The sequence below is a fragment of the Podarcis bocagei genome, assembly GCF_964188305.1.
Source record: "Podarcis bocagei genome assembly, chromosome: Z".
Taxonomy (NCBI): Eukaryota; Metazoa; Chordata; class Lepidosauria; order Squamata; family Lacertidae; genus Podarcis; species Podarcis bocagei.
Window position 1 is genome coordinate 32,229,269 of NC_138140.1, and position 14,660 is coordinate 32,243,928.

Here is a 14,660-nt window from a genome sequence, read left to right on the forward strand (position 1 = left end):
GTATATGGATAGCATCTTGCCAATATGTTAGTGAAGAACAAGCAGCACAACATAACTGAAGGGGGGCGGGACGGAAATGTGATTATTTGGCAATCAACATGGTGTTTCTCAAAAGACACATCGGACCAAGCTTCCTTATTTGATAAAATAATGGGCTGCATAGGCAAGGGGAAGGTATATCTCTGTAATTAAGATTCTTGGACTTCAAGCCATAATTTTGATCTAGTTCCATATGTTTTCTTTACTGAAGAGACTGAAACCACTGCCGGGGGGGGGGGGGAATCACGTAATGTGATGAACTTGAAATTGGCTGAAGAAGTACATGTAAAGGAGGAGTGTGCAAAGGAGGAGTAATAAACAGCCTTATGACAGACTGGAAATGGAGACTTCTGCACGGATCAATAGTGGCTATCACATTATTGGATATCTTCAGCTACAACGAGGATGAAGAATGAAGTGTATGTACCACATTTGTAAGAAATCCTGTTTCCCACAGTAGCCAGCCAAATGCTTTGGGGAAGCCCACAAGCAGGAGGTAAGTGAAACAGGCCTCTACTGCTGTTTTTTCCCTCAGTAACTGGTATTCAGAGGCATTTTGCCTGGAGATAGTAAACAGCCAGCATGACTTCCTCCAGGTGTTTATCCGTAAGAACTTAATGGCTACAAGGTTCAATAAATTTAATTGGGTTTTTTTTAAAAAAAAAAAGACTAAGTTTTCAGAAAGCAAGAGGCTCTTTTTTTATTTGGACATCACAATGTGTTCAAAAAGAGTCCCGGTGCACCAGACCAAAGGGCCACCTAGTCCAGCATCTCCATAGTGGCCAACCAGATGCTCTTCCTCATTCTTGCCCCTCAGCAACTAGTACAAGGCATGGTGCCTCCAGATGCCGAGGCAGCATGCCTATGAATACCAATTCCTGGGAGACAACAACAGGTGAGGGCTATTGCCCTCACAACCCACTGGTGGGCTTCCCAGAAGCATCTGATCAGCTATTACTGTGAGAGTAAGGCTCTTCCTAGGTCCTAATCACTCCAATGTTTGCTTGCTACCCCAAAAGCATGGGAAGCAGCAGCTAGACTCTTGGTTCCTCTTTCAGCTCTTCAAAGTAATGTTTGAAGCTGACCTAAAGTTCAAGCAATGATTGAAACTTTCCTTATAAATAGAGACAGTGAGCTGACATAGAAGGAAAGTGGGGGGAAGTATCACTCCTTTAATTACCTTGTTTTGGTTAAATACCTTCTGAAGCATCCAGTATTAGCCATTGAGAGAGAGAGGAGACTGGATCAAACAGGCCATTGGCTTGACCCTCAAGAGCACTATGGCAGCTTTTTAACATTCTTAAATAGCCATTAGCTGGCTACTAATTGCCTCAGCAAAGGTTAATGGCATAAATGAAGCAGAGTCAGGGAGGGGGTGAGGGAATAGGTGTAAAATGCAGGAAAGTTCAATTCTTTGTGCCTTCAAGAGGCATCTGAGCTACTCTCCTGGGTAACTGGTCCAGAACCTGAACAAGGACAAAAATGCCAGGGCGAATTGCAATATAATACAGAAGAGTTTTTTCCCCTTAGTTGAAGGCCAAGCTACATGTAACACATAAGATCAGATCTTCCCATGTTTTTTGTCAAAGCTTAAAGACAAATGCTCAGGGAGATGCAATCCTTTCCCTTTCTGAGTTTCCCTGTCTGAAATCAAACACTTAGTAGCTGCTAATAGCCTCACCAAGGAAAGAAGACAGGTATGGATATAAGTACCTGGCTTTCCTAACCCACCACTTCACCAATTTACACATATGCATTTCCTTGGGAGATGCTATAAGCCCTGCTTTCAAGCCAATTTTGGCATATAGTCCTTTGGTTTGGAGATCTTGATAAACCATTGTTTTGTGTTCTGATAATGTACTGCATTAGGCTTGCATTAATCACCCACAGAACAACTGTAAAGAGGAATTCTGCAGCTTTCACTTCCATTTTATATTAACCACAGTTAGCTATGTCATCTGTACCCCAAACTGCAGTTAATATTAAAATGGATTGTGGGAACGATACAACTTCAAACCACAGTTTATGAAGCTGGCTTATTTCAGCTAACCATAGCTAAGATTAACCACAGTTTAGGGTTCAGATAATATGCTAAAGAGCAGTTTAAGTGGAACCTTCTGCTGGAGCAGTAAGAGGGTGGGTCATGAGAGCTAGTCTAATTTAACACCGTGGTTTGATGTTATGCCTGAATGAATGAGGTGCCTCTTGGGGCATGTTACACATAATTTCTTAAGAAGGAGGGTGTCTCCAGTACATGTATGCACAAGAGTAGCGAGTTAGGGAGTGGAAAAGAAAATGAAGACATATGTAGGACATCTATACATAGCTTGCATTCATTTTATAGTAGTTGACATAGCACTATGTGACAACTGAAGACCTGGAATGGGTGATTGTAATCTTTAAGGCTGGCAGAAAGGGGCATGAAATACCTATTAGGCTTCTCTTCTGTCTTGATACGTACCTGTAGGACACATTTGCACAGGTTTCCTCTGAAAAGTAACTATCTTCCACAACAAAATAGCTGGCACTTATTCTTTGACCAAAATGATCAATGACTGCTTTGCACCTGTTAAGAGAAAGATGGACAGATAGAGGGGAAATCATTTCTTTTTGACAGGCATATTTATGAAAAGCAAATTGAGGAGGCCTTCATTTTATGCTTCAGGCAAGTTACGGAGCACTTTTTATTTTGAAAATCTTTAAGAAATACAAGAGTTGGAAGGGACTCCAAAGGACACCAAATCCAGTCTGCTGGTGACGAAGGAGACGTGCTGATAGAATATCCCAGATAGGTGGCCATCCAGCTCCTGCTTAAATAATTCTAATGAATGACCATCACCTAAGGCAATCTGTTCCACAGCTGAACTGTTTGCACCATCTGGGAATTTGTCCAAATGTTTTGTCGAAATCATCTGTGCAGCACCCCTTTAAATATTTGAAAACGGCTCTCATATCACCTCTTAATTATCTCTTCTCCAGGCTATACATATTTAACTCTTTCAACCTTTCCATGTCGGACTTTCAGCATAGGTTAAAGTTGACTTTTCTGATTTTAAAGCAAAATGGTTTTATTGCAAGAAACTGATTTTAGTAATTGGGCTGTTTTTACTGCTTTATGTATTATTATTATTATTATTATTATTATTATTATTATTATTATTATTATTTTGTTAGCTACTTTGATTTTAGAAAAGAAAGGCAGGCAATAGCTTAGTTTTATTTATTATAAAATAATAAATAAAACAAATGCAAGTTCCATTCAATGGGCTTAACTATTTCTCCCTGAATTTGCCCAATCACTATGTTATAAACATAACCTACTAAAGTGAAATAATCAATGTATTAGAACATTTGATACATTGTGGCCGTGGCAAAGTTTCTTTCAGTTGTCATACGAATCAAAGATCAACATACCCATGACTAAGCAAATAACGCTTCGGACTCCCTTCCCTGGGGGGCTGTCTGTATGAATCTGTATTTTATTCTGAATCCATGTTATGGGTTGTTGGACCGCAATAAAGATTATTATTATTATTGATACATCATTTCACAATGACGTACCCCATCATTTTGGAAGAGGTTCTTCTTTGAACACCTCTACCATGTACACTGTTTAGCAATGCAGGCAGCTCCATTGGGGGTAAATGGGACACTGCCCCACCAGCCTCAGTCTGCCCTCAAGCAGCCTTCACCTGCTTGCCATCTTAATTACAACCTGTCCAGGAGAAAACATTGACTGGCAGCTTCCTCCTCCTCTTCCTCCTCCTCCATCTGTGCTGTAGAACTCAGCAGCAAGCAGGATGGGGACAAAACGAGAATGAGTTGGCTGTGCCTGTCGCTGGCTCTGGCTCCACCTACTGTTGGCCTACTGCTCTACAAATCCAGATAGGTACTACTCACCACTGCAGCTATGAGAGCTTTGTGATAAAGTGTTTTATAAATCTTTCTAAATAAATAATTGAAATAATCTAAATAAATAAATATGAGGTAGGGGAACACGAGACCTTCTTGGTCTTGAATCCCATCCCCAGAGTCGCTCACCTGGCACTGTCCTGTGATCCTTCAGATGCCATGTGGAGACCTCATTGTTCACTGAGGCCTTTAAAAGTTCTGAGTTTTAGCGCAACCTGCCATTTTAAATTGGGCAGCTTTATTTGTTCATTGTAAAACTGAAGAAAAATACTATCTCATTGGGAAAGTGCCCCGGGGGACTGTGGTGTTGAACGATGGCATATAAATACAGAAAACCAAGAAATAACTTAAACTGACATATAGGATCATCTATTCAGCTTGAAACATTATCCTGATTTAATTTTAACTTTTTAAAAAAGATCATTTTAGAGTTGTTCATTTAAATGCTAACAAACAGTCTGGTCAAGCTGGCACAGTTCATATTTAATTATAAGCTATTCTATTGTTTATGAAACAATTTCTCCCCTCTCTCTGAATATTCCAGTGGGAAGAGTGGAGGTTGATTAAATGTCATGTTGCAGCATTCAAAATAAGCAAAAAAGCAAGTCACTAGTTCTTTATTTTCCCACTTTTTTCCCCTTTTCGCCTTCATTCAGTGATGCTTAACAAGTCGGACATACAGTAAGGTTTTATCCAAAAAGTAGGAAGGGAGAGTGTATGCACACATCTTTTAATACTGGTTTCTACTTCAAAAGGGATGATCAGCAGAAGAATTCTTTCTAGTGCCACGTTCAAATAAGGAAAACACTTATGCAATGACATTATCAGGTCTTTGTCATCTGATATGTGTTAGGACAATGAATCATACAGAACCCTCCATTGACCTTCTTCAATGTGTCTAGATAAAAGGATGAAAATTAGAATCCATCTCCTTGCCAAGTGCCACCAGTTATAAATGTACTTTATAGGGCTCATTATCCAAACTAATGGACTAAGGGCGACATCCTTGAAATGGACTTACCAGCACTGACAAAGCCACTATGCAATATTTCAGGAAAGATATGTAAATTACAGTGTTTGCTATATCTTTTTTTTACTATGGAAATATAAATTTACATTTGTCACATCTCTTCAGTTGGAGGCCGGGATTGTTTCATTGGAAAACGCACTTAAAACTGTGCTAGAAGTAAAATGCGGGCAATTATTTTTAATGTAAGGCCTGCTCAAAATATACAGACGTAAATTAAAATACCTTAAATCTTATCAAATGGAGCCACATAAGCAAGATCTACGCAGCATAAAAGAACTGGGAAACAAAATTAAAAAGGAAAGGAAGCTTATAGGGAGCGGAAATTCAATTTTCATCCCCCTAAAGGCAAAAGTCATGAGGAGATTCTCATTCACAAGCAAAGCAGGCAACAAATTTGATGGGTATCCAGTGGCATTAGCAAAACAAAACAAACCCATCCCCCTTATTTTAACTAGAATGCTGTATATGAAAAAAAACTTTTTTCTCCTACTTCCCTCCTCAGCATCTTGTTTAAGATATAAAGCTACACATCCTCATTTACTGGGGCACATAAACATAATCTATAATAATCCAGGGCTCTGTGGCATGGAGAGATAATTAAGAGACAAGACAGGGACTGCTAAACTTATAAATTTTGTGTGTGGAACCTCTGGCCCTCCAGATGTTGCTGAACTCCAACTCCCACAATCCCTAGCCATTGGCTACGCTTGCTGGGGCTGATGGGAGTGGCAGTCCAGCAACATCTGGAGGACAAAGGATTCCTCACACCTGCTGTAAATCCTGATCTGCTATGTGCCTCACACAGCCATTTCCTAGGGCCATGGGAACTCTAACGCTCCTAGGGCTCTTTGTGTCTGCAAGGGCTTCCACATTCACTTCAATGGAAGAAAATGTTCCAATTTCCTTTTGTATTTGCAATTCACTCCTGCCATTAAAATTAATGGGGCAGACCAGACATGTGGGATGTTCCATGCTCACAGTGAAACACCCATGGAGCTCAAATATTAGGGGTGGAGGTGGAATGTACATGGAACTTCAGTCTCTCTCTCTCTCTCTCTCTCTCTCTCTCTCTCTCTCTCTCTCTCATGCTCGGAAAAGCTCTTGTGTGCCTTTGAGCATGCAGTGCTCAACATCATTGCTGAGAATGAGATGACCCAGTTTGAAAAGAGCTCCATGTGTGCTTTGGTACGCCCCCAAAATTTTCAACCCATGGCAGGAAAATTAGGAAAGAAACAATACTTGTGGGATTCTGATCCTCCATTAACGCTAGTCCTCAAGATGCCTTCCACCTTTTGTCATTTTGCATGAAAGCAATATGATGCAGTTCATATAAAAAGGTTATGATTACTTTACTTAATCTCAGGAAGTGCCATTCCATTGCTTCCATGTTATGTCAGCTTCAGTGATTTAATGGCAGAGAAACTGCAGGACATGCCTTGCACAGAGTTAAATCTTTGTGACAAGAGCATTCTTTCTGAGCATTCCTGTAATCTGTCACATGACATCCTCTAAAAAAAATGGAAGTTACGCTTCAAAATAATAAGCGTTACACTGAAGGTAACCAGACATTTTTTTCATTTCCTTTGCTATAAGCCACCTTTCCCCAGTATCTCATTGAAGGACTAATTTTACCCAAATCTGCTCTGCCCAAACCTAAGAACGAACCTCTGGGTCAGAAATATATACACACACAAAATCAATCTATAAAGCAACCTAAACTCAGTTAGCTCTATATTAGCATGTAAGGAAGTTTTCAGACACTAGGGAAAAAGTCCCCCCCCCCTTTCAGAATGTGAATAGGCCAGAAATGGGAAGCACAGTATTCATAGCTAGTAACCACTCTAAACCAAGTGAATGGGCAGTAAAATGGCAAATGCAATTCAGTGAAAACAAGTGTAATGTGGTGCATGTTCATTTTGCATGCACTTGTGGGGTTCCGATGGTGACGGGCCAGGATCATGGAGAAAGTGAACAGTGAAAAGTTTATGTCTCACACACATAAAACCAGAACTCAGAGACATCCAATGAAGCTGAATGCTGGGAGATTAAAGTAAAGGTAAAGGTACCCCTGCCCGAACGGGCCAGTCTTGACAGACTCTGGGGTTTGTGCGCCCATCTCACATCTATTGGCCGGGGGCCAGCGCTGTCCGGAGACACTTCCGGGTCACGTGGCCAGCGTGACAAAGCTGCATCTGGCGAGCCAGCGCAGCACACGGAACGCCGTTTACCTTCCCGCTGGTAAGCGGTACCTATTTATCTACTTGCACCCGGGGATGCTTTCGAACTGCTAGGTTGGCAGGCGCTGGGACCGAGCAGCGGGAGCGCACCCCGCCGCGGGGATTCGAACCGCCGACCTTTCGATCGGCAAGCCCTAGGCGCTGAGGCTTTAACCCACAGCGCCACAGTGTTTTTTTTTCATGCAGTGCATAGATGAACTATGGAACTCGCTCCCGCAGGAGAAAGTGGGATAGACAACTTTGATGGCTTTAAAAGAGAATTAGGCCAATTCACGGAGGAGAAGGCGATCAATGGCTACTAGCCATGTTGGCTATGCTCTGCCTCCTCAGTTGAAGGTAGCAATGTTTTTGAATACCAGTTGCTAGAAACCACAGGAGGAGAGAGTCCTTTTGTGCTTGACTCCTGCTTGCAGGTTTCCCACAGGTATCAGGCTGGCCACTGTGAAAAGACCCTGCTGCACAAGACGTGCCATTAACATGGGTGGATTTATCTGTGAGGCTGATGTGGCATCCTCCTCTTCTTTTCAGTCTCCCCACTTCCATGTGGGGAGCTTGCCAGATATTTATCTTGCCCCAACCCTCGTTGGCCAACTGTGACAGGTGGGTGGAGCCATCCACCTGCCAATCACCTGATGTCATTATGACATTATGAGGGGTTAACTTTCAGTGCCAACTGAGACTGAGCTTCTTTGAAGGCATAATATCAGTGTCAGTTGGCACTGACAGCACAGCTTCAAAGTACCCCTTTCAAGCCCATTTGCATTCAAACCACACCTGCAAATACAGTGGTACCTCGGGTTAAGTACTTAATTTGTTCCGGAGGTCATTCTTAACCTGAAACTGTTCTTAACCTGAAGCACCACTTTAGCTAATGGGGCCTCCTGCTGCCGCCGCGCCGCCAGAGCACGATTTCTGTTCTCATCCTGAAGCAAAGTTCTTAACCAGAAGCACTATTTCTGGGTTAGCGGAGTCTGTAACCTGAAGCGTATGTAACCTGAGGTACCACTGTAGAGAGGAAAAACATCAGCTTGCAAGCGCAGCAATGGACTTCTAAAGCATGTTGTTAGGCAAGGGTTTTGCAAGTACTATCGGCTGATCACTGGCCCTTGCAAAGGCCTTGCCTAGCACAGCACACTTAAAGGAGGTTGCTGGAACCACTAATCAGTGGTGACTACAAACCCACATTTGCTGCCCTGCACCCGACATCATATATGACGCGAACAGTAAACAATCTTCCTTTTCCCCATCTTCAATAGGACAAAAGAGCATAAGAACGGCTTGCTGGATCAGGCCAAAGGCCCATCTAGTCCAGCATCCTGTTCTCAAAGCAGCTGACAAGATGACCCAATGGGAAGTCTGCAAGCAAAACTAGGGTCCAACAGCACTCTCCCCACTTGTGATCCTCACCAACGTGAGGATGTGCTGTTTCCAACAGTGGAGGTAGAAGAAAGCTATTAGGGGCTCCCTTGAGAGGAAGGTTGGGATAGAAATTTAACAAATTTTAAAAATCTAAATAAATATTTTAATAACCATTGACAACCTTATTTCCCATGCATTTGTCTAATCCTCTTTAAAAGCCATCTAAACTGGTGGCCGTTTCAACCCACTTCACTGTCCTTCTCTTGAGTTGTAGGTGGAAACAACTAGCAAAATCACTCCATTCACTGCCATGTGGATCACATTTGTAGAAATCTTAATTGTATGGGTGCATGGGTGACTGAATTTACATAGAATCATAGAACTGTAGAGTTGGAAAGGACCCTGAGAATCATATTGTCCAACCCCCTGCAATGCAAGAATCTCAACTTAAGCATCCATGACAAATGGCCATCCAACCTCTACTTATAAACCTTCAGGTAAGGAGAGTCCACCATCTCCTGAGGGATGCGAGGAGACTGGGTCTTACATAGATATGTGGTGGTTTTGCAAATCTGTTTACCTGTTTTTGGTTCTGGTATTTAAAGAATTGAATTTAATACACAAAACAGGCCTACAACCTTCCCCTCAACTTGCTTTACTTGGAATAAAGGATATGTCTACTCCACCAATTGCTCATAAAAATCCTTATACCACTGGTCTGTCTAAGCCACTACTGCCAATGCTTGCTGGGATTAGTTGCCCAAGGTCCTAGGCAGACATCTCTCTTGGTCCTGCAAACCTCATCTCCTTTAACTAGATAATATGGGGGAGGGGGCAGTGATGGCAAAAGCTATTTCTACAGGAGAAGACTATCTAAGCAGAACATCAGAGGTCACTGAACTTTTCATTGCCTTACTCCCTGAGCTGCCAGTTTTTCCAGTATATTTTCAGCAACCGGAGATCAAACCTGGGACCTGCCACACACAAAGCATGTAGTACCACTGAACTGCTATCTCTCCTTAACTGATGGTTGTTGCATTTAGCTGGCAGGCTGTCAAGCAAGCAAATTGTGCATGAGTTACTCTTGCTTAATTAAGTGGGGTTGGGGGAAGCCTAGCTTGTAGTACATCACACACACACTGATGAGCATTTAGTCACAAGTCTAGCCAACATATACAGATGCTGTGTGTGATTCAGACTTAGCTATGCTTAAAGTGGACCTACTGAGATTAGTGGGCTTTATGTTCATTACGGCAGACGTCCCGCTGATTTTGGTAGGTCTCCTCTAAGCAGAATAAGTCTGGATCCAACACATTCTTTCTAATAGACCCTTTCACAGGAGTGAATTCCATTCCCACAGCAAAAAAAAAATCAGCCAATTTTGTTCCAACTTTTTAAAAAGTTGCCCAGAGGCCCGATACTATTGTAAAAAGAATTCATCCTACAGTAAGAGGGCAGCATAGTTTATGACAACAATCTACCTAAAAACTCATTAAAGCCTTTTCTCTTAGAGTGACATGCATTATCAGCAAAGATTAATCTGATGAGTCTTTGGGTGAGCTTCATTTTTAAAAATGCAATAACAGAGGGCTTTGTTGTCATCTGATGAAAATCAATTAGAGTAGGTAAGGCCACAAGGAAAACTAACATCACTCATCACCAGACCCCCGGCAACCGAAATGATTTGTCTTCCAAGCTTGGGTGATCAGGAAGGAGGCTGCAGTAATATCGCAGGGAAATTAATTTAGTTTCTATATTCTAAACCCACTTTCCTTGTTCTGGAGGACCTATACACAAATTACTTTTAATCAAGGTTGATGTGTTATTAATACCAAGGAAGATCTTTGAAGAACCATTTTTAAAAAATTGACTCCAGCATTTTTCATCTTGCAGTTCTGTGTATATATATTTATATAAAAAGGAGAGAAAGGTTAATTCTTGCTAGCCTTACCTTCTAGTTTCTTTGTCCACCACAAGGCACTGCACAGGATGGCGGAGACAATAGACACCACCAAATACTGCACACATCCTAGAAGAACATCAGAAATAAAATAAAAAAGAGGGGTGAGATGTAAATAAATTTCAATTCCCAGACCCTCCCAGTGTCCCTATTTTCTAGGGATGTCCCTGATTTAGAGAAGCCATCCTGGTTTCTGATTTGATCCCAGAATGTCCCGCTTTTCCTTAGGACATCCCTATTTTCACTAGAGAAATGTTGAAGGATACAGAGTTATCTGACTCCCGAGCCGTCTGAAGGCAATCCTGTATAGGGAAGGTTTTTTTAATGTTAATAATAAGAATAATTTTATTATTTATACCCCGCCCATCTGGCTGGGTTTCCCTAACCACTCTGGGTGGCTCCCAACAGAGGACTAAAAACAGAATAAAATTTCAAACATTAAAAACTTCCCTAAACAGGGCTGCCTTCAGGTGTCTTCTAAAAGTCAGATAGTTGCTTATTTCCTTGATATCTGATGGGAGGGCATTCCTCAGGGCAGGTGCTCTGCCTGGTTCCCTGTAACCTCACTTCTCGCAGTGAGGGAACCGCCAGAAGGCCCTCGGCACTGGACCTCAGTGTCTGGGCTGGATGATGGAGGTGGAGACGCTCCTTCAGGTATACTGGGCCGAGGCCGTTCAGAGCTTTAAAGGTCAGCACCAACACTTTGAATTGTGCTTGGAAACGTACTGGGTGCCAATGTAGGTCTTTAAGGACCAGTGTTATATGGTCTAGGGGGCCACTCCCAGTCACCAGTCTAGCTGCCGCATTCTGGATTAGTTGTAGTTTCCAGGTCACCTTCAAAGGTAGCCCCATGTAGAGCGCATTGCACTGTTCCAAGCAGGAGATAACTATGCATGTACCACTCTGGCGAGACAGACTGTGGGCAAGGAGTGTCTCAGTCTGTGTGCCAGATGGAGCTGGTAGACAGTTGCCCTGGACACAGAATTGACCTGCGCCTCCATGGACAGCTGTGAGTCCAAAATGACTCCCAGGCTGTGTACCTGGTCTTTCAGGGGCACAGTTACCTCATTCAGGACCAGGGAGTCCCCCACACCTGCTTGCCCCCGTCCCCCAAAAATGAGTACTTCTGTCTTGTCAGGATTCAATCTCAATCTGTTAGCCACCATCCATCCTCCAACCGCCTCCAGGCACTCACACAGGACCTTCACCGCCTTCACTGGTTCTGATTTGAAAGTGAGGTAGAGCTTAATGTTTAATGTTTTATTATGTTTTTACATATGTTGGAAGCTGCCCAGAGTGGCTAGAGCAACCCAGTAAGATGTGTGGGGTATAAATAGTAAAATCATCATTATGGAATAGGACATCTCTATTTTCATCAGAGAAATGTTAGCGGGCATGAATTCTATCTTCTCTAAACAAGGTAGCTTGCAATGATTCAAACAATTCATGATGTACGTTATGTAATTAAAGCCACATGAAGGCCACAATCCTATGCATGCTCTCCTAACAGTAAGCTCCATGGAACAGAGTAGGACTTATTTCTGAGTAAACGTGTCAAGGACTGCAGTGCAAATGCCAATTTGAATCTTTCTAGACTTCTTAAGAAACCATCACTTGATGGGAAGATAGAGCTTATTTAATATTTCATTTATTCATTTTTATTTGTTTATGGATTTTAAAAAAAACAAAGCTGAGAAAGGCCCAAGAAACAGGCAAGGATCCACTAACCATCTCAACCCATCCAACCTTCCCAGCCACCCCACCAAATCCCTGCCTCTCCCCCACCCTGCCCCCACAATCCAATCACCATTAGCCATGCACCTTTTAATAGCAGTTCGTTTCAGATGGAGCTGCTTGCACACCATAATAAAACAGGCTGGCCAAGATAACTTTGCCATATACAGTGGTACCTTGGGTTACATACGCTTCAGATTACAGACTCTGCTAACCCAGAAATATTACCTTGGGTTAAGAACTTTGCTTCAGGATGAGAACAGAAATCGTGCTCTGGTGGAAGCAGCAGGAGGCCCCATTAGCTAAAGTGGTGCTTCAGGTTAAGAACAGTTTCAGGTTAAGAACGGACCTCCGGAACGAATTAAGTACTTAACCCGAGGTACCACTGTACTTTGCTCCTCTCTGCACTACCAGAATAAATCTAACTCTAAAACAGCATTCCTGTACTAATATTTCTGTGGCCATTCACTTCTGATTTTATAAAAGGAAATGAAAATCAGATCCATTCATAAGTGATCAAGACATGTGGATGATGACTTTTAAAAAGTGAGTCAAACAATTCTCTCTCAGTTGAGAGCAAGGTCACAAAACAGGGGGAAAGGGAGTTAAAATAGCTAAGAAACTGAACACACACAAGAAAATGCTCAGGAGAAACCAAGAGGCACCGAAGAAATAAAAGAGGTCCTGGTCTTTTTCTTTAAAAGTGTGTGTGTGTGTGTGTGTGAGTGAGTGTGTGTGTATTCAAAAAGAATAACATTTCCATAGGAAAATCAATTAGATTTGTTTGCTCACATAACTGGAGACAGCGTGTTTGGCAATTCAACACAGCCAGCTAAACATGTGTGTTTATTAGACAAATGTTTGTCTAAAAACGGTAAACTAACGAGTGACGATCTAATAGAAGCAATGAGGCACGGTCAATTTTTCAATTAAATCAGCCCTAGAGGTTTTTATGCAGCATCTAGATGAATCAATATGTAGAACAGATATCCAGCACAGTATTTTACTTGGAATTTATTTAAACATGTGTCTGCATATGTTTCACACACAGACAGCACATATTATGCTACACTATATTACATTATTTATTAATAACTGAACTCTGAACTGAACCCTTCCAACTGTGCAGCCCTGAGATCAGTTGCTGGAGGATGAGGGGCATAAATGAAGCACATGAAGCTTCGGGGAAGGGCAGAATGCAAATTGCCCAGTATCTATACCAAACCTCTGGCAAATGCAGAAGTTTCATGTTAATAGCAAGGGCAAATATTATATATTATTTTAAAATAACTACCCTGCTTTGCAATTCTGTGAGTTTGAGGTGGCTTACCATTAAACAACGATTAGACACCAGCATTGAACGAATGGAGAAGTCGTATGTGAACAACTTATGCACAAAACAGCTTATTATAAAAGACTCTGGGATGGGTCACATTAAGTGGGTATCTTAATCTAATCTACTATATATTTTTGGGAAGTAGTTTGCCTGCCCGCCTGTCCAATTGTTCTCTATAGGTTTGACCACCTCTTGTGATATTGTCATCAAATTCAGTACGGGGTTACCAAGGTGGGGGGAGAAATCTTTGTTGACACTGGGTCACTAGCCACCATTTTAAATCCAGATGGTGAACCAAAATCATGACTTCACTCGGTTTGGGGCATAAGTCTGTATCCTACTGAGGTATTGTCACCAAGCTTGGCACAAGGATTCCCAAAGTGGGTGCAGTGATCTCTGTTAATGTTAGGTGCTATTTTGATTCAATATGGTGGACCAAAATGTGACTTTGATATGACTTTATCCACTTTTTGGCATGATGGATCCAAACTCACAAGTTACACGATTCATTAAAAAATAACTTATTTTTATTTGGTTTCTACAGATTTCTGAGTAGTGCCCGGCAACGCCCTGCTAATCTATTAAATGGAGATCACACAGACACACACATAAAACAAATATCCAGCAGTGTAGGGCTGATGGGGAGTGAACAGAATCTGGGCAGGGGGTGGGCACTTGAAGTGGGCTGTGCCTGCTTCAATTCTGCAAATGAGCATTTGAACATAGGTGGGAATCTTGTTTAACATCCTGTGTGTACTGCAAGGTCAGGGAATGTGGGGCCCTCCAGATGTTTCAGGCTCCAGCCGATATGGTCCATGGCTACAAAAGATGGAAACTGTACTCCAGCAACATCTGGAAAGCTACCTGGTGTTCAGGATTTCCTGTTCACTTCAATAGCAAGGGCAGCTCCCTGCCAACAACATTTTGCAGTGCAAGGAATATCAAAGGCTCCTAGAGACATATAGGGCTGTATTCAACCAAGTCCTATTCAGAGTAGACCCATTGGAATTAATGGGACTAAGCTATTCATTAATTTCCATGGGTCTAGAATTA

At 42.1% G+C, this 14,660-nt stretch overlaps 1 protein-coding gene across 2 annotated transcripts in view; it reads right to left on the bottom strand.

Annotated features, from left to right (window-relative positions):
- CHM (CHM Rab escort protein) overlaps positions 1 to 14,660 on the bottom strand; it is a 72,340-nt gene that overhangs the window by 16,847 nt on the left and 40,833 nt on the right. For both annotated transcript variants that reach the window (XM_081180183.1, XM_081180182.1), the window contains exons 9-10: positions 10,529 to 10,606; positions 2,501 to 2,605 (exon numbers count right to left, since the gene is read on the bottom strand). In XM_081180183.1, the coding sequence (XP_081036309.1) occupies positions 2,501 to 2,605; positions 10,529 to 10,606 (183 nt within the window). The remainder of the gene's footprint in view (positions 1 to 2,500; positions 2,606 to 10,528; positions 10,607 to 14,660) is intronic.